The sequence below is a fragment of the Prionailurus viverrinus genome, chromosome A3 (genome assembly GCF_022837055.1).
Source record: "Prionailurus viverrinus isolate Anna chromosome A3, UM_Priviv_1.0, whole genome shotgun sequence".
NCBI lineage: Eukaryota > Metazoa > Chordata > Mammalia > Carnivora > Felidae > Prionailurus > Prionailurus viverrinus.
The window spans coordinates 52,515,859-52,537,804 of record NC_062563.1 but is presented as its reverse complement, the minus strand read 5'-3'; the positions used below and the strand labels follow the sequence as shown (position 1 = coordinate 52,537,804).

The window sequence follows — 21,946 nt, the reverse complement described above, 5'->3', positions numbered from 1 at the left end:
AAAGGAATACACAACTTACCTTTGCAACTGTCTTCAACTTGTTATATTATTACTGTTAATCAGTACTTTCAGTAGACCTTAGGGGTACTGGCAGGAGGAGTAGATTATTGTGAACAAGGAACTTTGGATTCCTAATGAAGAAGTTGGGTGGTAATATTTGTTGTATCTTAGACTAAGGAAAAGAGTTCTTCATTGAGCATCATTCATCAAGGATGTTGGAATACTTTACATGTCTCAGGTATGCTTTTAATACCTACCTAATCTGTGGTAATCTCAAAAACTTCATTTTATTGGCTTTCTAATCTTTTAGCAGTGTAATTTATATAAGTTAAACATGTAAATCAAAAGTTTCCAGGAAGATCTACCGATTTTCTAGCTCCTTATCATCGGAGTTTACCATGAGATTAGCTTAAGTATAGTGATGCTTGCTTGCTCTTTACATTAGAAATTTCCCACACTTATTCTTTACTCTAGAAAAGTTATTGCAAAATATATTGCTAACACAAATAAAAGTGCAAATGATGCCTCTAAAGTTCAATAAATATTTTTTCAGTACCTACTATGTGCCAGGCACTCTTAGTCCTAGAAACTTCACAGCATTTGAGATATCTTTAGAGGTCTTAACCCCCTTCTTCTCACATATTAAGAGTAATATTGTTACTATCTGTGTCCCAGTATGAAGAAATAGCCTTTTCTTCATAAATCCTCTTCTTTTTTTAAACATCTTAATATTCATACTTTCTCTATATGAGATTGTAAAAACATCTCAAGAGGAATAACTGGGCTGAGAAGCTAATACCTACTACATTGCCCAGAGGGTACAGCTACTAGAAACACATCAATAACAGCTGAGACGGATGGTAAACTTCCATCAGCACTATTGTTCCAGGTCCAGGTTGGGATTCAAGCTTCTAGCTTTTAACGAGGTAAAGTCAGAAGTGTCACTGATACCACCTGCAAACTACCAACCTGACCCTAGCTCTAAAATGTAGTTATTATCTTCCTTAGAAAATTGTTGTGACTGCCGATGATTCTTCCTTTACTTTCGTGGCAGATACTATTTAAACAAAGGCTTACGAAAAAAGCAGGCTTGAGGGGTAACATATACACTAGCATTTTCTGAATTCATTGATCCAGTATAAATTTGGCAATTAAGAAACCTTTTCTGAAGCATATGATATTTTTATTGTATGTCACCCTTTAGCCACTAAATTTTGTTTTAAAACTATATGGTGTGCATATGTGTAGCACATAGGAAATAGCTCTTGGAAAGCTACATGTTGAACCATTAACAATGTCTGTGCCTGAAGTTGGGATTTTACACTGTGGGGGTGGAATTGAATAAAAGAAGACTCTCACTTCTTTCTGTAATTGGTTCCATATTGTTTGAATTTTTATGAGAGTACTTGTGGCTCCCTTGCATTAAAAGAAAACTTTTTTTTTTTTTTTACCAAATCCAAACATAAAACATCAAGACTATAAGTGAACAATTAAACATAGTGGTTCCCAAATTATAGTTGCATGGCTAGCATCAGGCTGACAACATAAAAATTGCATGCAAAACTGCTAAAAGTAGGCAATTTCTAGGACCACCTCCAGACATTCTGATTCAGTGGCCCTAGGATGAGAACTAGATGTGTATGTTTTTAACAAGGGACCCAATGATTCTACTGTGCAGCAAGATCTTAAAACAGCTGTAATAAACCAAGTCTATGTGTTTCAGAGTTTTGCATTACTTGGCTCAGAATGGCTCAGAAAACTTTCCATAAGGCTTTCCCTAAGGCTTTATTTATGAATCAAAAGAAAGTATTCATTTTTGTGTTTCCAATGTAATACAGAAAAGGTACAGTAATCCTATTACCACATAAGATAACTTGAAAGGGGGACAATTTAAAATATAATTATTTTATGCTCTAAATTTAACCCTATTTTCTGATAAATGATGAAGGAAGTTCCTCATCTGAACCATTGTAACATGGTTACTCAAATGAGGTTCCTCATGAACTATAGAACACAGAAATGATTTGAACTAGATGACTGCCAAAGTCCACAGATGGTTAGCACAGCTAGTACCATTATAGATGCTTTTAGAAGTTAATTCATACATTTAGTAAATATCTCAGGGCTAATGATCTAATAGAACCCAGTTGAGAAAAGCTGAGTCACCATGACAAGTTGAAAGATCTCCTATGAAGTAAGTTCCTCTCACCCTTCAGGTTGTGTTCAATACAGTCTGAGAACATGATGCTAAAGTCTGAACATGCACAGACTGTGAGTCAACTGACGTCCCAAAATGAGGTCCTTCGCAGCAGCTTCCGTGATCAAGTGCGCCATTTGCAGGAAGAGCACAGAAAGACAATGGAAACTTTACAGCAGCAACTCTCCAAAGTGGAAGCTCAGCTTTTCCAGCTTAAGAGTGAACCGACCACAAGAAGTATGTGTGTATGCATGAAAACATTGGTTGTTCATGTTCTCATGTATTTATGTCACTTAAATACATTCTCCACAAGTTCATAAGAAAATAGAAAATGTATCAGGTGAAAGCCAGTGCCAATGAATTTTGGATTAGCTTAATGAGAAGATATTTGAACCATTTGAACCCTTGTTGATTATACTTATAGCCACCTCCTCACCTCTTACAGTACTGACTTTCACGTGTTTGTTACCCTCTGTGTAACACTATTTCCTGTTCTCTCACTCAGACATAACCTGCAGTCTCATGACATGTATCCAAATTCCAGTATTCACTGAATCTGATGTTCTCCACTGTTGATCACCAAATGTATCTGTTTTGTGATTAGGATTATGAGAGTTAGCAGCTTACTAACAGCAACTGGGCAACAATGAACTTGTAGGATCAATTGGCCAATATAGTTTCTTCCCTTTAAAATTTCTGCTTAATTAGATGGGTGCCATGGTGGCTCAGTTGATTAAGTGTCCGACTCCTGATTTCGGCTCAGTCATGATCTCATGGTTCATGAGATTGAGCATGGAGCCTGCTTAGAATTCTCTCTCCCTCCCTCTCTCTCTGCCCCTGCCCTGCTCATGTGCATATTCTCTCTCTCTCTCTCTCTCTCTCTCTCTCTCTCTCTCTCAAAATAAATAAATCTTAAAAGAAAGAAAGAAATGAGGTAACTTCATGGAATGGAAAATAAATGAAATTGGAATTTAACAGATCTGGGTTAGAATTCTTACCCCTAACCCTACTATGATACCTTGGACAAAGTCATTTAATTTCTCTGACCTTTGGGTTTCTTGGGATTAATAAAGTAATGTGTTTGAAAGTGCCTTACAGATCTTACAGATCTATGCAAGTGTTCATTATCAGCAAACAGGAAAGCCTGGCCTGAGGAGTGTAATAGATCCCTGCCCTGGATGCTAGGCCTTTCTTTGGCTAAACACTGAAGATATGAAGAGGCAGTGGTAGGAACCGGCAGAGGTGAAGGTGTAAGGCAGTAATAAACAAGAATATCTGTCCAGCAAATTTCAGCAAGAGTGTTGTGTCAGAAAGCATGCAGCTATCTGAAATAACTAATCCTCAAAAACAGAGTCTAGTTTTAGAATTTCTGCCAGTATTTTGCAACAGTATAGCTCTATTACAATATTTAATAGTATATTTTATCTAGGTGGTAGCAATTAATTTATAGCTTCTGTTGAAATTATTTAAGTGATTAAAAGTTCAATAACTTCTATTTTAATAAATTTTTAGTACTGACAGAAATTCTTTTTTTTAATTTTTTTTTTAACATTTATTTATTTTTGAGACAGAGAGAGATAGAGCATGAGCAGGGAAGGGTCAGAGAGAGAGGGAGACACAGAATCCAAAACAGGCTCCAGGCTCTGAGCTGTCAGCCCAGAGCCCAATGCGGGGCTCGAACTCACGGACCACGAGATCATGACCTGAGCCGAAGTCAGACGCCCAACCGACTGAACCACCCAGGCGCCCCTAGCTTAGAAATTCTTTATGCACCTATTACTTGTCTTCTAGTTCTTCAAATTCCCTCTCATACCATTTGACATCCCTATGATCATTTTAATCTCATCGTGTATCTCAGTGAATGCTGAATCCATGGTTTCGAACAATCTCACACTTTTAAAAAAAAAATTTAATAGGCCCAGCTTCTTCCCACCAACCTTTGAAGAACCTTCGAGAAAGGAGAAGCACAGACCTTCCCCTACCAGACATGTACACCATAACCCGGGAGGAGGGAGAAGGAATGGAGACAACTGACACAGAGTCTGTATCTTCCTCTGGCACTCACACACAGTCTTTAGAGCAACTGCTTAATTCTCCTGAAACTAAACTTGGTAGGTCTCTCTCTTTGGGTATGTTTTTCTTATTTAGCTCTGTTCTCTTGTCTAATAAATCCTAACCCTTAAGTTATACTTGTTTTTTTTAACTACTCTAGGAAAATTTCTTTCAGTGTTCCACCCCAAATGGAAGACTCTTCTACAGAATGAAGCAATTGTTTGTTTGTTTTTAATGCTAGTTCTGCTCTAAGCTTGAGCCAGAAATAGGTGGTTGTAAGCTATGTAGTATTAGAAAGTAGGATGAACTATTCTCTCACCCTTCTAAGAAACTGACAGCTTTCATTTATTCCTCTGGGTGACTTAGTAGTGCTAAACGTATTTAAATATGGTAAAGTTTTGGTACATGTTAGTCTTACTTGTCATGAACATTAATGTTCATAATTCAGAGAGACTCTATCCTCTAACTGAAGTTTCAGGATCTAGAGTAAGGACTGTTTGTGTCCATGGTCACTGATTGTGGTGTGGGTGGAAACTGCAGTTAGTCCTCCAGGCAAGGTTAGTAGTAATGGCATGGAGGCATCATGAGAGACTGGCAGCAGACTCAAGAATCAGATCTGCCAAAATTCCTTGTCAACTTCGAGCCTGTTCCTTCTCTATAAAATTTGAATAATGAGGGGCACCTGGGTGGCGCAGTCGGTTAAGCGTCCGACTTCAGCCAGGTCACGATCTCTCGGTCCGGGAGTTCGAGCCCCGTGTCAGGCTCTGGGCTGATGGCTCAGAACATGGAGCCTGTTTCCGATTCTGTGTCTCCCTCTCTCTCTGCCCCTCCCCCGTTCATGCTCTGTCTCTCTCTGTCCCAAAAGTAAATAAATGTTGAAAAAAAAATTTTTTTTAAATAAAATAAAATAAAATTTGAATAACGATACCTACCCACTTCATATAAAATTCTTACAAGCATCCATGATATAAACGATTGGTGAATGTTACTACTCCCCTTGTTTATAAGTAAAATGACATAAACTCTTGGGACATAGAGGAGTGTGAGTAGTGAAACTGATAGAACTGTCTACAAATTCTAGAACTGGGGTTCATAGAACTTGAATGCAGTTAGATTACATGCTTTACAACAGAGATTCTGCCTTATTAGTGTTATATTCAACATGTAATGGAGATATGTTGAATAGAAGAATGACAGAGAGTGGACCTGAGTAATATTGCAAACTAAAATATCCATACTTAGATATATTTCTTACTTAGAATCTTCATCTATAATCTCTGATTTTGAGAATTAATTACTGGAACAACATCTTGCAGAGCCTCCTTTATGGCATGCTGAATTTACCAAAGAAGAATTGGTTCAAAAGCTCAGTTCTACCACAAAAAGCGCTGATCACTTAAATGTCCTGCTTCGGGAAACAGAAGCAACCAATGCAATCCTTATGGAGCAAATTAAGGTAAGATCAAACACTGCCACCCAGAAAATACTCTTTGTACCAGATTGGTTTTCTTGACCGCACCCCATGCTCTCACAGATGAGACACATCCATCACATCTTGATTGTTTATGACACTACATTCCGGAAAGTGAGAAATACTACTTGCTTTGGTATGTGTTATATATAGGAAGACTACTTTAATTCCTGCTTTTTCTGAGAAACCATAATAGATTTAGAAATAGATTAGAGTAGGTTCACAAGTCATTGTTCCACATGTGCTTATGTAAAACTCAAATAGGTATGGGCCCTTAAGTTGTAAAGATAAACTGTAGACACTTCTCCTTCATATCATTCAGCTGATATTTATGACCCTAAACTACTTATCACAATTGTGGGTAGAGATAGGAAGGTAGCATAGGAAGCTTTCCTATTTAAAAGCAACAGTAGAAGGGAGAAGCCAAGATGGCAGAACAGCATGGAAGTTTTCTTGTGTCTCACGTCCATGAGATACAGCCAGATCAACACTAAACCATCCTGCACACCTAGAAAACTGAGGATTAACACAACAGTCTGCACAACCTGAACCACAAAATTCAGCAGGTACGCAGCACAGAGAGGTGAACTGGGGAAGAGAGAGGCCGTGGAGGGCAGGGAGCCGTTTTTGCATGTGGAGAGGATGGAGGTGGGGAGAATACGGGAAAAGCACCCCCCCCCCCCCACCAAAAGCAGCTGGAAAGAAAGTAGAACCGTGGAAACAGCTGCAGGGACTCAACTAAAAATGGAGAAAGGAAAAAGAAAGGGTTTAAACTCTATTAAGACTCTATAAACAGGGCAAGTACAGAGTCTGAAGCTCTGCAACACAATACCTGGCGATGCTCTGGTGAGAAGGGTGAATCCCCAGGAGCAGAGTGAAGCCTGGGGGTCTTTGGACCACATGGGAGAGGCAGTTCCCCTGCTGGGAGGACACCTGGTAGAGGCTCTGTGACTCCCCCAAAGGCAAAGGCCCCAGTGGACCTGGAAGAACAACCGTATTTACTGGTTCTGGAACAAGGTTGCTGGGGGTGAAGCCTGGTGCCAAATGTGTGTGGTGATTTGTCATAATCCCTAAAATGCTGCTGCTACCCAATTGCGTGAACTTTTTCTGGGGTGGGCTGGCACCTAGCTGCAGTCCCTGGGTACCAGCAGCAGCGCAGTCCCACGAATGTTCCTGGGTGCAGCCAGCACCTGGCCATTGCTTGGTGACACCCTCCCGCAGAGGGACAGAACAGGTCAAAGCCACAGTTCCTCAGAAGTAAGGGGTGGGGAAAAACAGCCGCATGTGAGATAAAACTCAGGAGGGAGGTTCTGCCTGGGGCATGGCCACAGACTATGTAAAGCCGGGGAGTGGACGGGAGCCAAAGACAAAGGACGGTACTGAAGACAAAGGATGTGTGTGTGATTGCTGATCAGGGAGAACAGAGTTCTGATACGAGAGACTGGGTAGCTGGATGACACCATTATCACCGCTCTTGCACATGCATATACACACCTACAAGCGCCACACCAATCCACCCCAGTAAGCTAAGCAGCAACATCTAGTGAAGAATGAGCCGTTACACTAAGCCCCACCCAACCAGGCCAACCTCGCTCTTCAGGAACATGAGTCTCTCCATCTACTTAGTTTATGGACTAAACTAAAGCTATTATTAAAGCTATTCATATTATTAAAGCTATTCATAGTTGGACTTCTAGAGAAAAATGAAGTCGTTTCTATCATATTTCAGTCTGTTCACTGGTCCATTTATTCAATTTTCCCTTTTTTTTCTTTTCCTTTTTTCTCTTTTTCATTTCTTTTTCTTGAATACAGAAAGAGAAAAACTTTATTTTTGTTTTCAATTTTTATTAAAAATATTTTTCTTTAATTTTTTCTATTATATTTTTTACATTTATGTAAATTTTTTCTAATTCTATTTTATTTCCATCACTTCATTTTATTCTACTTTAGTCTATTCATATCTTCAAATTGTCAAAAGATTTCCTTTTTTTCCTTCTCTCTTTCCCTTTTTCTCTGATCTATTAAGCCCCTTTCAACACCCAGACTAAAACACACTTAGGATCTAGCATCACTTATTCGAGTTTTGTGTGTGTGGTTGTATGTGCGCGTGTTTAATTTTTCGATTTTAATATTTTTTTAATTTTAATTTTTTTAATTTTAATTTTTTTACCTCATTAATTCCTTTTTTCTCTTCAAAATGATGAAATAAAGGAATTCACCCCAAAAGAAAGAGGAGGAAGAAATGACAGGAAGGGGCTTAACTAACACAGATACAAGCAAGATGTCTGACCAGAATTAGAATCATGAAATAAGAACACTAGCTGGAGTCGAAAATAGATTAGAATCCCTTTCTGCAGAGATAAAAGAAGTAAAAGCCAGTCAGGATGAAATAAAAAATGTTGTAACTGAGCTGAAATCGCGAATGGATGCCATGGCATCAAGGATGGATGAGACAGAGCAGAGAATCAGTGATATAGAGGACAAACTTATGGAGAATAATCAAGCAGATAAAAAGAGGGAGACTAAGGAAAAAGAGCACAATATAAGAATTAGAGAAATCAGTGACTCATTAAAAAGGAACAACGTTAGAATCATAGGGGTCCCAGAAGATGAAGAGAGAGAAAAAGAGGTAGAAGGGTTATGGGAGCAAATCATAGCAGAAAACTTTCCTAAGCTGAGGGAAGACACAGACATCAAAATCCAGGAAGCACAGAGGACTCCCATTAGATTAAAAAAACCCAACCATCATCAAGGCCTATCATAGTCAAATTCACAAAATACTCAGGCAAGGAGAGAATCATGAAAGCAGCAAAGGAAAAAAAAAGTCCTTAACCTACAAGGGAAGACAAATCAGATTTGCAGCAGACCTGTCCACAGAAACTTGGCAAGCCAGAAAGGAGTGGCAGGATATATTCAATGTGGTGAATCAGAAAAAATATGCAGCCAAGAACTCTTTATCCAGCAAGGCTGTCATTCAAAATAGAAGGACAGATTAAAAGTTTCCCAGACCAACAAAAATTAAAGGAGTTTGTGACTACTAAACCAGCCCTGGAAGAAATTTTAAGGGGGGACACCCTGAGAGAGAAAAGACAAAAAAATAAAGACCAAAAGGAACAAAGATAGAAAGGACCAGAGAACACCACCAGGAACTCCCAACTCTACAAGCACAAGCAACATAATGGCAATAAATTCATATCTTTCAGTACTCACTCTAAACGTCAATGGACTAAATGGTCAAATCAAAAGACATAGGGTAACAGAATGGGTAAGAAAACAAGATCCATCTATATGCTGTTTACAAGAGACCCACTTTAATCTAAAGATACCTTCAGATTGAAAGTAAGGGGATGGAGAACCATCTGTCATGCTAATGGTCAATAAAAGAAAGCCAGAGTAGCCATACTTATATCAGACAATCTAGACTTTAAAATAAAGACTGTAACAAGAAATGAAGAAGGGCATTATATCATAATTAAGGGGTCTATCCACCAAGAAGACCTGACAGTTGTAAACATTTATGCGCCAACTGTGGAAACACCCAAATATATAAATCAATTAATCACAAACATAAAAAAACTCATTGATAACAATACCATAATAGTAGGGGATTTCAACACCCCCACTTCCAGCAATAGACAGATCATCTAGTCAAAAAACCAACAAGGAAACAATGTCTTTGAATGAAACACTGGACCAGATGGACTTAACATATATGCAGAAGATTTCATCCTAAAACAGTGGAATATACATTTGTCTCTAGTGCACATAGATCGTTCTCCAGAATAGACCACATACTGGGACATAAATCAGCCCTCAACAAGTACAAAAAGATGGAGATCATACTGTGCATATTTTCAGACCACAGTGCTATGAAACTTGAAATTAACCACAAGAAAAAATTTGGAAAGGTTACAAATACTTGGAGACTAAAGAACATCCTACTAAAGAATGAATGGGCTAACCAAGAAGTTGAAGAGGAAATTAAAAAGTGCATGGAAGCCAATGAAAATGATAACACTACAACTCAAAACCTCTGGGACACAGCAAAGGCGGTCATAAGAGGAAAGTATATAGGAATCCAAGCCTTCCTAAAGAAGGAAGAAAGGTCTCAGATACACAACCTAACCTTACATCTTGAAGATCTGCAAAAAGAACAGCAAATAAAACTCAAAACCAGCAGAAGACAGGAAATAATAAAGATTAGAGCCAAAATAATGCTATCAGAACCAAAACAAAACAAAACAAGACAGTATAACAGATCAATGAAACCAGAAGATGTTTCTTCGAAAGAATTAACAACATTGATAAACTACTAGCCAGTTGGATCAAAAAGAAAAAAGGAAACGACCCAAATAAATAAAATCAACAATGAAAGAGGAGAGATCACAACCAACACAGCAGAAATACAATCAACAATAAGAGAATCTTATGAGCAATTATATGCCAATAAAATGGGCAATCTGGAAGAAATGGACAAATTCCTAGAAACATATACACTATCAAAACTGAAACCGGAAGAAATAGAAAATTTGAACAGACCCATAACCTGTAAAGAAATCAAATTCATAATCAAAAATCCCAAAAAGACAAGAGTCCAGGGCCAGATGGCTTTCCAGGGGAATTCTACCCCACATTTAAAGAGGAGTTAACACCTATTCTCTTGAAGCTGTTCCAAAATATAGAAATGGAAGCTGTTCCAAAATATAGAAATAGAAATGTTCCAAAAAATAGAAAACTTCCAAACTCTTTCTATGAAGCCAGCATTACCTTGATTCCAAAACCAGACAGAGACGCCACTAAAAAGGAGAACAAAAAACCAATATCTACCAAACATTTAAGGAAGAGTTAACACCTATTCTGTTGAAGCTGTTCCAAAAAATAGAAATGGAAGGGAAACTTCAAAACTCTTTCTTGAGTCCAACATTACCTTAATTCCAAAACCAGAGACCCCACTAAAAAGAAAGAACTATAGACCAATATCCCTGATGAACATAGATGCAAAAATCCTCAACAAGATTTTAGCCAACCAGATCCAGCAATACATTAAAAAAATTATTCACGGCGATCCAGTGGGATTTATACCTGGGATGCAGGGCTGGTTCAATATCCGCAAAACAATCAATGTGATTTATCACGTCAATGAAAGAAAGGACAGGAACCATATAATCTCAATAGATGCAGAGAAAGCATTTAACAAAATATAGCATCCTTTCTTGATAAAAAAAAAAAATCCTCAAGAAAGTAGGGATAGAAGGATCATACCTCAAGATCATAAAAGCCATATACGAAAGACCCAATGCTAATATCATCCTCAGGAACAAGACAGATTGTCCACTCTCACCACATAGTATTGGAAGTCTTAGCCTCAGCAATCAGACAACACAAAGAAATAAAAAGCATCCACATTGGCCAGGAGGAGGTCAAACTTACACTCTTCACAGATGACATGATACTCTATATGGAAAACCCAAAAGAGTCCACAAAAAACTGCTAGAACTGATTCATGAATTCAGCAAAATCGCAGGATATAAAATCAATGCACAGAAATTGCTTGCATTCCTGTACACCAATGAAGCAAAGAAAGAGAAATCAAGGAATTGATCCCATTCACAATTGCACCAAAAACCATAAAATACCTAGGAACAAACATAACCAAAGAGGTGAAAAAAAATCATACACTGAAAACTGTAGAAAGCTTATGAAAGAAATTGAAGAAGACACAAAAACATGGAAAAATATCCATGCTCCTGGATAGGAAGAATAAATACTGTTAAAATGTCAATACTATCCAAAGCAATCTACATATTCACATGCCATCCCTATCAAAATAACACCAGCATTCTTCACAGAGCTACAACAACCAATCCTAAAATTTATATGGATCCAGAAAAGACCCTGAATAGCCAAAGCAATCTTGAAAAGAGGCATCACAATCCCAGAATCAAGCTGTATTACAAAGCTGTAATCATCAGGACAGTATGGTACTGGCACAAAAACAGACACACAGATCAATGGTCAGAATAGAGAACCCAGAAATGGACCACAAATGTATGGCCAACTAATCTTTGACAAAGGAGGAAAGACTATGAATGGAATAAAGACAGTCTCTTCAGCAACTGGTGCTGGGAAAATTGGACAGCAATATGCAGAAAACTGAACCTGGACCACTTTCTTACACCATACACAAAAATAAACTCAAAATGGATGAAAGGCCTAAATGTGAGACAGGAAGCCATCAAAATCCTCGAGGAGAAAGCAAGCAAAAACCTCTTTGACCTTGGCCGCAGCAACTTCTTAATACATCTCTGGAGGCAAGGGAAACAAAAGCAAAAATTCACTGTTGGGACCTCACCAAAATAAAAAGCTCCTGCACAGCGAAGGAAACAAGCAGCAAAACTAAAAGGCAACTGATGGAATGGGAGAAAATATTTGCAAACGACATATCAGATAAAGGGTTAGTATCCAAAATCTATAAAGAACTTATCAAACTCAACACCCAAAAAACAAATAATCCAGTGAAGAAAAGGGAAAAAGACACGAATAGACACTTCTCCAAGGAAGACATCCATATGGCCACCCAACACATTAAAAAATACCCAACATCACTCATCATCAGGGAAATACAAATCAAAACCACAATGAGATACCACATCACACCTGTCAGAATGGCTAACATTAACAACTCGGGCATCAATAGATGTTGGTGAGGAGGCAGAGAAAGAGGCTCTCTTTTGCACTGCTGGTGGGAATGCAAACTGGTGCAGCCACTCTGGAAAACAGTATGGAAGTTCCTCAAAAAATTAAAAATAGAACTATGTACAATCCAGCAATTACACTATGAGGTATTTATCCAAAGGGATACAGATATGCTGTTTTGAAGGGGCACATGCACCCCAATGTTAATAGCAGCACTAGTAATAATAGCCAAAGTATGGAAGGAGCCCAAATATCCATCGATGGATGAATGGATAAAGAAGTATATATAGTATACTTCTATATATATGGTATATATAGACAATGGAGTATCACTCGGCAATCAAAAAGAATGAAATCTTGCCATTTACAAGTATGTGGATGGAACTAAGGATATTATGCTAAGCAAAATTAGAGAAAGACAAATACCATATGACTTCATTCATATGAGGACTTTAAGACACAGAACAGGTGAACATAAGGGAACGGAAGCAAAATAACATAAACAGGGAGGGGACAAAACATAAGAGACTCTTAAATATAGAGAACAAACAAAGGGTTACTGGAGGGGTTGTGGGAGGGGGGATGGGCTAAATGGGTAAGGGGCATTAAGGAATCTACTCCTGAAATCATTGTTGCACTATATGCTAACTAATTTGGATGTAAATTAAAAATTTTTTTTAATTTAAGAAATTAAAATAAATAAATAAAAGCGACACTAGAAACACGTGGTAATAGATAGATCGTGGTGCAGTTGAGGGTTATACAATGCACCCAGGCTCACTGCTAAGTCACTTCTCCAAAAATAGTCCTATTACTTATTGTGCAATTCTCATGAGCCAGCCCCTTGGCTTTACATAGACCATCTCATTTAATCCTCACATCACTGATGAGAGAAATGATTGAAGCTGATAAGTGGGGAGCAACATTGCAGCTCTTGTATGTCTGGAGAGCACATGGCTTCTGCCCTGTACATGCTTGTCCAAATAGGCTGTCCTTCGGTGGAGAGCCTCAGCTCTCCTTGTTCAGTTAACTGTTTTATACGGAGTTATTACATTATTCATAGTAAATTGTATATACTATGACATTCACTTCTAAATATTGTAATATGCATCTGTATAAAATAACATTTTCTACATATTCCAAACATTATCACATATAACAAATTGCTAACTAGCCCAATGAGTCTAAGTGACTATTCAAATGTTATATTTCCACAAATTTACATTCCTGAATGATTTCTTGGACCTTATTGTCACTTTTCAGAATGACCGTAGATTTTAGGACCGAGTTTGCTAACTTTCCTGGACTAACATAAAATGATGAAGTATAACTATTTTTGTCTGTTTCAACCCACAAATCTCCAAAGACTTTAACATTTTACCATCTTTTCTATCACCCTTTGCCCCATTTTTTTTTTGTAATATCTTAGATCGTCTTATATTCCTTATATTTACTCTATCATGGACTTGGCTTTTGTTTTGGTGAAATGCTGTGCATCATGTAAACATAACTTCACTGTGGACACCGTGACTACCTGCAGTCTGTGAGCAGGGCAGGGAAGGGGTTTGTGGCCCTTGTTTTCAAACTCTGGCTTGCCCTCTTCACAGCATGTCTTATTCCACAGCCCTGAGCCCACTGGTTTACTTTCTGTAGAGAATAGGAGATGGAGGGAGCACCATAGTACCAACCTATGTAGGCTTTATATCAGTCCCCCATTTTCAGCCCCAATTTCCATGCTCCTCTGTACTTCTGAGGCAGGAGCTTCTTGGTATTTTTGTGGAATCCATTGTGTCCTCCTGTCAGTGGTAGTTGGTAAGCTGCTGGACTGAGTCTTGTCCACTTTTTCTGTTTCTCATCTTTTAGGAATTTCTTGATATTTCTATCTGCTTTTTTTCTTTTCTCCTACTCTCTTTTAGTCATTTTTGAGGGGCATTTCAGCAGGAAGGGAAGAAAAGTGCATGTGTTCAGTCCACCATTTTTAACCCAAAGCTCCTAAAACCATTTTTAACTAATTTCTTTAACATCAGCTCCTCAAAAGTGAAATAAGAAGACTGGAAAGAAATCAGGAACGAGAAAAGTCTGTAGCTAACCTGGAGTACTTGAAGAATGTCTTGCTCCAATTCATTTTCCTGAAACCAGGTAGTGAGAAAGAAAGACTGCTTCCTGTTATAGATACAATGCTGCAGCTCAGCCCTGAAGAAAAGGGAAAACTTGCTGCAATTGCTCAAGGTACGTGAAGGAAAGTATTAGAACTTCTGTTTCATAACTTACACTAAATGCTGGCCTTGTGGATGAGACTTTGTGTGTGCTCTTACAATCTTTTTCATGACACTACGACTTAAAATATGAATTCTATCATATGTGTAACCTGTGACTAGATTTGAAAAGGTAACATTATGTAATTTTAAGATGCATCAAAATACAATACAGTGTTTAGTTAGATCTTTTGAATAGTGGACTTGTAATTCTAGCATTGAATTCTATCAAAGAATGTGGTTTTATTTTATATGATACTTTTTTTTTTAACTTGTATTGGTTTAGTCTTTCTTGCTTCATGTCCACCTTTACCTCTTTTCCCCCAAAGAGTCTCAAGGCAACAATGATATGGCTCAACACTTGGTCCATATCATACCCAACAGTCCATTTCTTAAGGAACATTCAGCTTTAAAGCTGTCCTGTGTTTGGAGTTTAGATTTTCTATCAAATAGATTTAATACTGTGATTTCATTAACTCCTTTAAAATGATGCACATACAGCTGCTGTAGTTACCTGACTTAAGACTGCGTCTTAAGGATCATGGTTTAATTTTTGATAGTTTCAAATGTTTTTATCACTGACCCTTTCAAGCATGCAGGCAGAATACTGTCATGTCCCTTATAGTTCTCAGTCATCTTTAACAGTTTTCAACTCATGGTCAGACTCTTTTGACAGGGGAAGAGCAGAGCTAGAGATTTTAAAACAAGTTCCACACATCATATGATTTCCCCAGCAAATATTTGCTGTGTATTGGACCCCTCTGCTGTCTACACCAAGTTCACCCTCAGTGTTCCCATTATCACAGATGTCTTTCTACAGCATCCCAAATAGGGCTCACACACTGCATCTGGTTGATGTCCCTTAAGCTTTGTCTTATTGTTATTATCTATAGCATTTCCATGTTCTTTTTTGTAGTATGTTGATTATTATTTGAAGAAACTGGTCATTTGTCCTACAGAAGCTCAGTTCTGAATTTGGCACTTGGAGATAGCATTTAACTTGTTCCATTATTGCCTATAAATAGGAAGTTAGATCTCTGATTAGATCCAGGTGTAAATGGGTGGGGTGGGAAACAAAAAATACCTCATAGGTAATGTTGTATAATTTCTGAGACATCGTATCAGTAAGCGCAGAATGTCCAGTTGTCCCACTTTTGACTGGTTTACCTCATGTTGGTGCTCTTTAACATGTTCTTCTATTCCCTATAAGTCCTGATTAAACTGGTAATGCTGGAGAGTGGTGCTCAAAATTGAGCAGGTATCAGAATCATCTGGTGCAATGATTAAAACTCAGATTGCTGGACACCCCCCTCCCCACCAAGTTTCTGATTCAATAGATTCAAGAGTTCGCATTTTTAACAAGTTCCCAGATGATACTGATGCTCTGGGGACCTGGTCTGGTGACCATACCTTGAGAACCCCTGATCTAGAGGACTGATATGATTCGGGGTTTGTTGTTTGTTTGTTTGGTTGGTTGGTTGGTTGGTTTTGGTTTTGCAGAAATACTTCATACATAGTGCTGATTGTTTCTTTCAAAATGTTGTCTTACAATATATCTGAGTAATGATGAGGGAGGAAGATTCTCAAGTAACCTCAGTTCTGCTAATTGTAGGGCACATTACCTTAGCTACAATTGTATTTTTGTCACAAGAACCAAAATAAGAATACATAATGTACATTTTTTGTAATTTAGTTATCCTGATAATAAATTTGCTTTTATGTATTACTTTTTGTTTATTCTACCAAAGTTAAAACTATTTTTTTCATTGTAAAATTAACCAGGACTTTAGGAATGACATGTGTATTTTTAAATTAAAACATACTTCAATGAAATGATCTCAAAATACTTAGCATATCTAACAGTCTTTTTTAAGGCCCAGATATTTAATGTTATGTAGGTGTTACATTCAAGTGGCTCCTGTAAGTTGAGTGCCTGTTGATTAAAAGATCTCAAAGAGACTAACTTAAGGGTTCTGATAACACAGATGTTAGTGATCATCCCACAGGGTATATATAAGAAGCTCATTAGAAACCCAGAACTCTAATACAGGTTTTTTTGCTAAGTCCCGTAAACGTATACAAAAATTCCCTAAACTACTATACGTTATAAAGATTATTCACTTATCTCTTGTCTATGTGAACAAACAAAAGAAAACTTATAAAAATTGAATTAAAAACAGCTGTAGTCTGGCAGCAGCTAGAGATACAGCTTAAGCGAGAATTATTAAACTGGAAGATGGGTCAGAAGGAATTATTCAGAATTCAGCATGGAAACACAATGGAGGAAAAAAAACCCAGAAAAGTAATAGATGTAGAGGATAGAATGAAGACATCTAACATATATTTAATAATTGAAGTTCTAGAAGGAGAGGACAGGAAAGAATGAGGTAGAGATGGTATTGAAGAGAGTGGCTAAAAATTTTTCAGAGCTGCTGAAGGACATCCCTCCACACATTTGAAAAATCTCAATACAATTTCAGGTAGGATAAATAAAAGGAAGTGTACCTCTTCACATAAAAGTGAAAATGCCCCCTAAAAGAACAGAGAAAAGTCTCAAAAGAAGACCCATTACCTCATTACCTTTAAAGGAGTGATAGGCTCACAAGTGTACTTTTCTGTGACATTGGTGGAGTACTGTCTTTCGCATGCTATAAGATATAAATGTGAACCTTGGGGCAGCTGGGTGGCTCAGTCAGTTAAGCATCCAACTTCAGCTCAGGTCATGATGTTGCAGTTCATGAGTTCAAGCCCCACGTCAGGCTGTCTGCTGTCAGTGCAGAGTCAGCTTCCAATCCTCTGTTCACCTCTCTGCCCTTCCCCTACTCCTGCGCATACGTGCACTCTCAAAAATAAACATTAAAAAAAAACAATAACTGTGAACCTTGAGAAACTATTTCTCAAGATCTTTTCTGATAGAAACTTCAAGAATTCACCTCCATTGGAAATGCTCAACTATGTACTTCATGTATAAGGAAAAGGTAAGTAGAAGGTCAGAGATACAAGATGGAATGCCATGCACAGGAAACCTGTCACCACACTACGGAAAACGGTCCTGGGCCCCACCAGCCAGACCAAGGACATTTACCAAGACTTGGAAACAATAGACCACGTTACAGATGTCCAGAGTACCAGAAGAGAGGGTCTGAGGGCTGCTCTTCCTGACAGTGAAAGGAATGGGACCATAAAAGCAAAGAGCACAAGTACCTCTTGCCCCCTTCATCTCCTTTGAAGCAGGGTTTATACTCTGTTTTTGTGTAGAGATTATACCAATATTTTTTATTCAGGTTGGTAATCACTAATGGATGTTGAAATTAATTTGGTGAATCGCATACAAAACATTTTTTTTAATTGAGACAATGAGACAAACATCAGACTATCTTGAATCTGATAAGGGTAAGAATTGTTTCTTGAAGTTCCCTGGGTATATGTGTGAATGTTGGTTTCTGTCTGACTGTATCAGACAGATGTTTGCCTTTCTGTGCATCTGGGTCACAAATATTTGAGAAACATTAACTTAGGGGATAAAGTAGGTTTTCTCCCTCTGACAGGTGATGTCCAACTCCTTGTAATAAACACCCAATAAGGACCCAACTTGCCCCATGGGCAAGTGTCATTAGCTGCTCAAAGCTGCCTGTCACATCTCTACATAAGGCAAAACAACACAAAGTGCTACGTTAGTCCCCAAACAAGTAACATGAAGAAATACTGCTCAGTAGCATAGGTTGTTGCTCTGCATGTGGTGCAAATGTTAACTCCCCTGCTTCCCTCATGTTGGATCCCAGCACCATTCACAGGCTGCGGATTTCTCTTCTTCTTGAGCCACAACTTGAGGTAAGCAGGTTGTTGGTCATATCGTGCTTCTCTTTGAAAGACTAGAATCTCAACTTGGCTGCTCAAGTAAGAGCAAAGTTTGCTTCTCTACATCTTTACTCCCCAACTAGGTTATAATTTGCAGAACTGTGTATTGTTCCTTACTGTACAGTGTTGCCAAAATCTAATACTTTATAGAAGTAAGTAAAGAGGAAAAATACCTAAAAGTAATAGAAGAACCAATTTTACCTCAATTAAGAAAAAAAAAAAAGAAAGAAAAAGAAAAAGGTTAACAATTCAATAGGAAAAAAGGTGAAGACCGTGAAGCTTTTTTGATCATCTCCAGACTGGCAGGAAGAGAACACTCACATACTCACTGTATGGGCCTGATTTGAAGAGGATGTAGAATTTTATCAGAAGAGAGCAATTACTCAGTGCAGGAGCAAATACACCCTATCTCAGCCTTTCTGTGGTCTTTGTTTACCAGAGAAGAACAGCTGCCCCAGGGGTGCCTGGGTGGCTCATTTGGTTGAGCAGCCGGCTTCAGCTTAGGTCATGATTTCACGGCTCGTGAGTTCGAGCCCCGCGTCAGGCTCTGTGCTGACAGCTCAGAGCCTGGAGCCTGCTTCGGATCTATGTCTCCCTCTCTCTCTGCCCCTAACCCACTTGCATTCTGTCTCTGTCTCTCTCAAAAGTAAATAAACATTTAAAAAAAAAAAAAAAAAAAAGCTGCCCAGAACATTGTCTGCATGGGGCAGAGTCCTGCCAGATCTGAGACACAGATCAGGTCATGATCTCACAGTTTGGGGATTCTAGTCCCACGGCAGGATCTGTGCTGATGGCGTGGAGCCTGCTTGGGATTCTGTCTCTCCGTCTCTCTCTGCCCCTCCTCTCTCTCTCTCTCTCTCTCTCTCAAAAATAAACATTTTTTAAAAGGTTAAATAATAATAAAATAAAGTTCCTCTATTTAAAATTTTGAAAATGCCTTTCTGCATGAGATCCACTTGTGATACATTATACATTCTTGAAAACACAGAAGAGCATCTGGGAGAGAGTATACTGAATTTAATAGTCATCACTTTTGGGGAGAAGTGGGAAGGTGGCAAAGGACATGTAATAAGAAGAGGGGTTCACTTTTTTTAAGGTTGTAAAACTTGCAAATCATATATATTAATATTCAAGTCATAGTAAGAAGACAACAATAAAGGAGGCCTTGTCTGAAATTTTCTTGGAAGCCCAGAATTTTTCTGAATTTTAAGATAGGATTTGTTTGTGTTGATCATAAAAAAGATAAAAGGAAACTGGAACACTCAATACAAAATGATATAATCCCCTGGGAAAAGTTTGGCATTTTTTATAAAGTTAAACATGCTTACGGTATAATAACAATCCCACTCAGCGGTATTTATCCAAGAGAAATGAAAGCCTTTGTTCACACAACAAACTGCACAAACCTAACCACTGAATGATACACTTTAAAAGGGTGAATCTTATGGTATTCAGATCATTTCTCAATAAATGTTAAAATGAAAAACGCATGCACAAACGTTTTTAGCAGTTTTATTTTAAATTGGAAAAAAATAGAAACAGCTCAGATATCCTTCACTGGTAAATGAATAAAACAAACTAGTCTGGTACAGTCACACAGAGGAATCTACTCAGCAGTAAAAAGGAATGAACTACTGATACACACGGAACATGGACAATTCTCAAATGCATCCTCCTAAGTGAAAGGAACCAAACTCCAAAGATACACAATGTAATTAAATTTATGACTTTCTAGAAAAGGCAAAAAGGTAGGGATGGTGGTGTTATACCTAAAAAGGATGAATTTTACCATGAGTAAATTATACCTCAGTGTATTTGATTTTAAAATGATTACAGGGCGCCTGGGTGGCTTGGTCGGTTAAGCGTCCGACTTCGGCTCAGGTCATGATCTCATGGTCCGTGAGTTCAAGCCCCGCGTCGGGCTCTGTGCTGACAGCTCAGAGCCTGGAGCCTGTTTCAGATTCTGTGTCTCCCTCTCTCTCTGCGCCTCCCCTGTTCATGCTCTGTCTCTCTGTGTCTCAAAAATAAATAAACGTTAAAAAAATTTTTTTTAAATGATTAAAAACAATGATTTTTTGTTTGTCTTGGTTTCATTTTGAGGTTTACCACAAAACTATTGGGTTTAGATTCTAAGTTATGTAAGGCTTCTGTTTTAAAAGAATGTAAAAATTCCCCTTATTGTCAATAATACTTAGTTGTGCTGGGGAGTTTATTTTTGGAATTGTCTAATGGAGAAAGCAAATACTGAAAGTTCAAGAACATACTTGTAATGTCAAAGTATGGTATGATAAGATTAATGCCTTTTTTTTTTCTTTTTTAACTTTCCAAAGGTGAGGAAGAAAATGCTTCCCGTTCCTCTGGCTGGGCATCCTATCTGCATAGTTGGTCTGGACTTCGATAGATTGACAGGAAAACATTATTTACGAAATAGAATCCATTTGGCAAAAAAGTTTCACATTGCTGTCATTCTTTTGTCCAATAGTGTGTGTATATATTCACATCTACATATATTTCTACATATCTATGTCAGATGTATTTTAAAAGTCTCCGCTTGAAGTAAAAGTATGAAGTAAGTACAGCAGCCTGAAGTGTTGATACCAGTCCACAGCCCTTTGACTCTGTGACCTCCCATGTGTGCTACCAGATGAAAACACCAAGAACGAAGTCACTCCCTTCTTCTGTAGAACCTCAGGACCCGCCTGTTTCTGGGCAGTACTGTGAATTTTGAAGTTAAATTTTGGTACAGTACCAACTGGAATTTAGGTTTTTAAAATAATGTTACAAGACTGTTTATTGCAAGATCAGACTTGCAGATGGATTATTATTATAAATTGTTAAAGAAAACTTGTTAAGTAGAATATGAAGGAAAATACTTTATTGGTAAAGTTGACATGTTTATTAAGAGATTATAAAGCAAATATGTGCAGTTAATTATGAAACTAAAATACAGTTTAATTACTTTAAAATGAACTGTCCTTTTTTTCCTCTAAAGTATATTATCTCAAAACTCATTATGTTGTTAGAGACTCTACCGTTGGCTGGTGTGACACGGAACATGAACGTAGGGGACCAAGCTCATTACCTCGGGGTGATTTCATGATGTCTCTCCAGGCTCTTGAGGGGACTCATCCACTTTTAAGCCATGAATCTGTTTTGAGAATTCTTTCCATCTCCCCTAATAAAAACTTATCAGCACATTGACTCTGTCATTAGCATTGTATCTAATATGAGAGTGGTGCTTCCCGTGGCCCAGCAGACATGCCATTCCATGAACTCCATCACAAGGAGCTTCAGGAAGACACCTTAGAGGCCGGGGTCATGGTTCCACAGGTCTTGTGAATAACTTTAGGTGGTGGTGGTACCTGCCTTTGATTCCTCTGAGTATATTTTATAGACTAGATCAAAATTGTGTTCCTA

At 38.1% G+C, this 21,946-nt stretch overlaps 1 protein-coding gene across 2 annotated transcripts in view; it reads left to right on the top strand.

Annotated features, from left to right (window-relative positions):
• Nucleotides 1–21,726, top strand: part of GCC2 (GRIP and coiled-coil domain containing 2) — a 66,594-nt gene extending 44,868 nt beyond the window's left edge. For both annotated transcript variants that reach the window (XM_047852514.1, XM_047852513.1), the window contains exons 19-23: nt 2,217–2,434; nt 4,114–4,308; nt 5,566–5,705; nt 14,444–14,645; nt 20,860–21,726. In XM_047852514.1, coding sequence (XP_047708470.1) covers nt 2,217–2,434; nt 4,114–4,308; nt 5,566–5,705; nt 14,444–14,645; nt 20,860–20,930 — 826 coding nt within the window. In that variant the 3' untranslated portion in view covers nt 20,931–21,726. The remainder of the gene's footprint in view (nt 1–2,216; nt 2,435–4,113; nt 4,309–5,565; nt 5,706–14,443; nt 14,646–20,859) is intronic.
• Nucleotides 21,727–21,946: the final 220 nt, after the last annotated feature.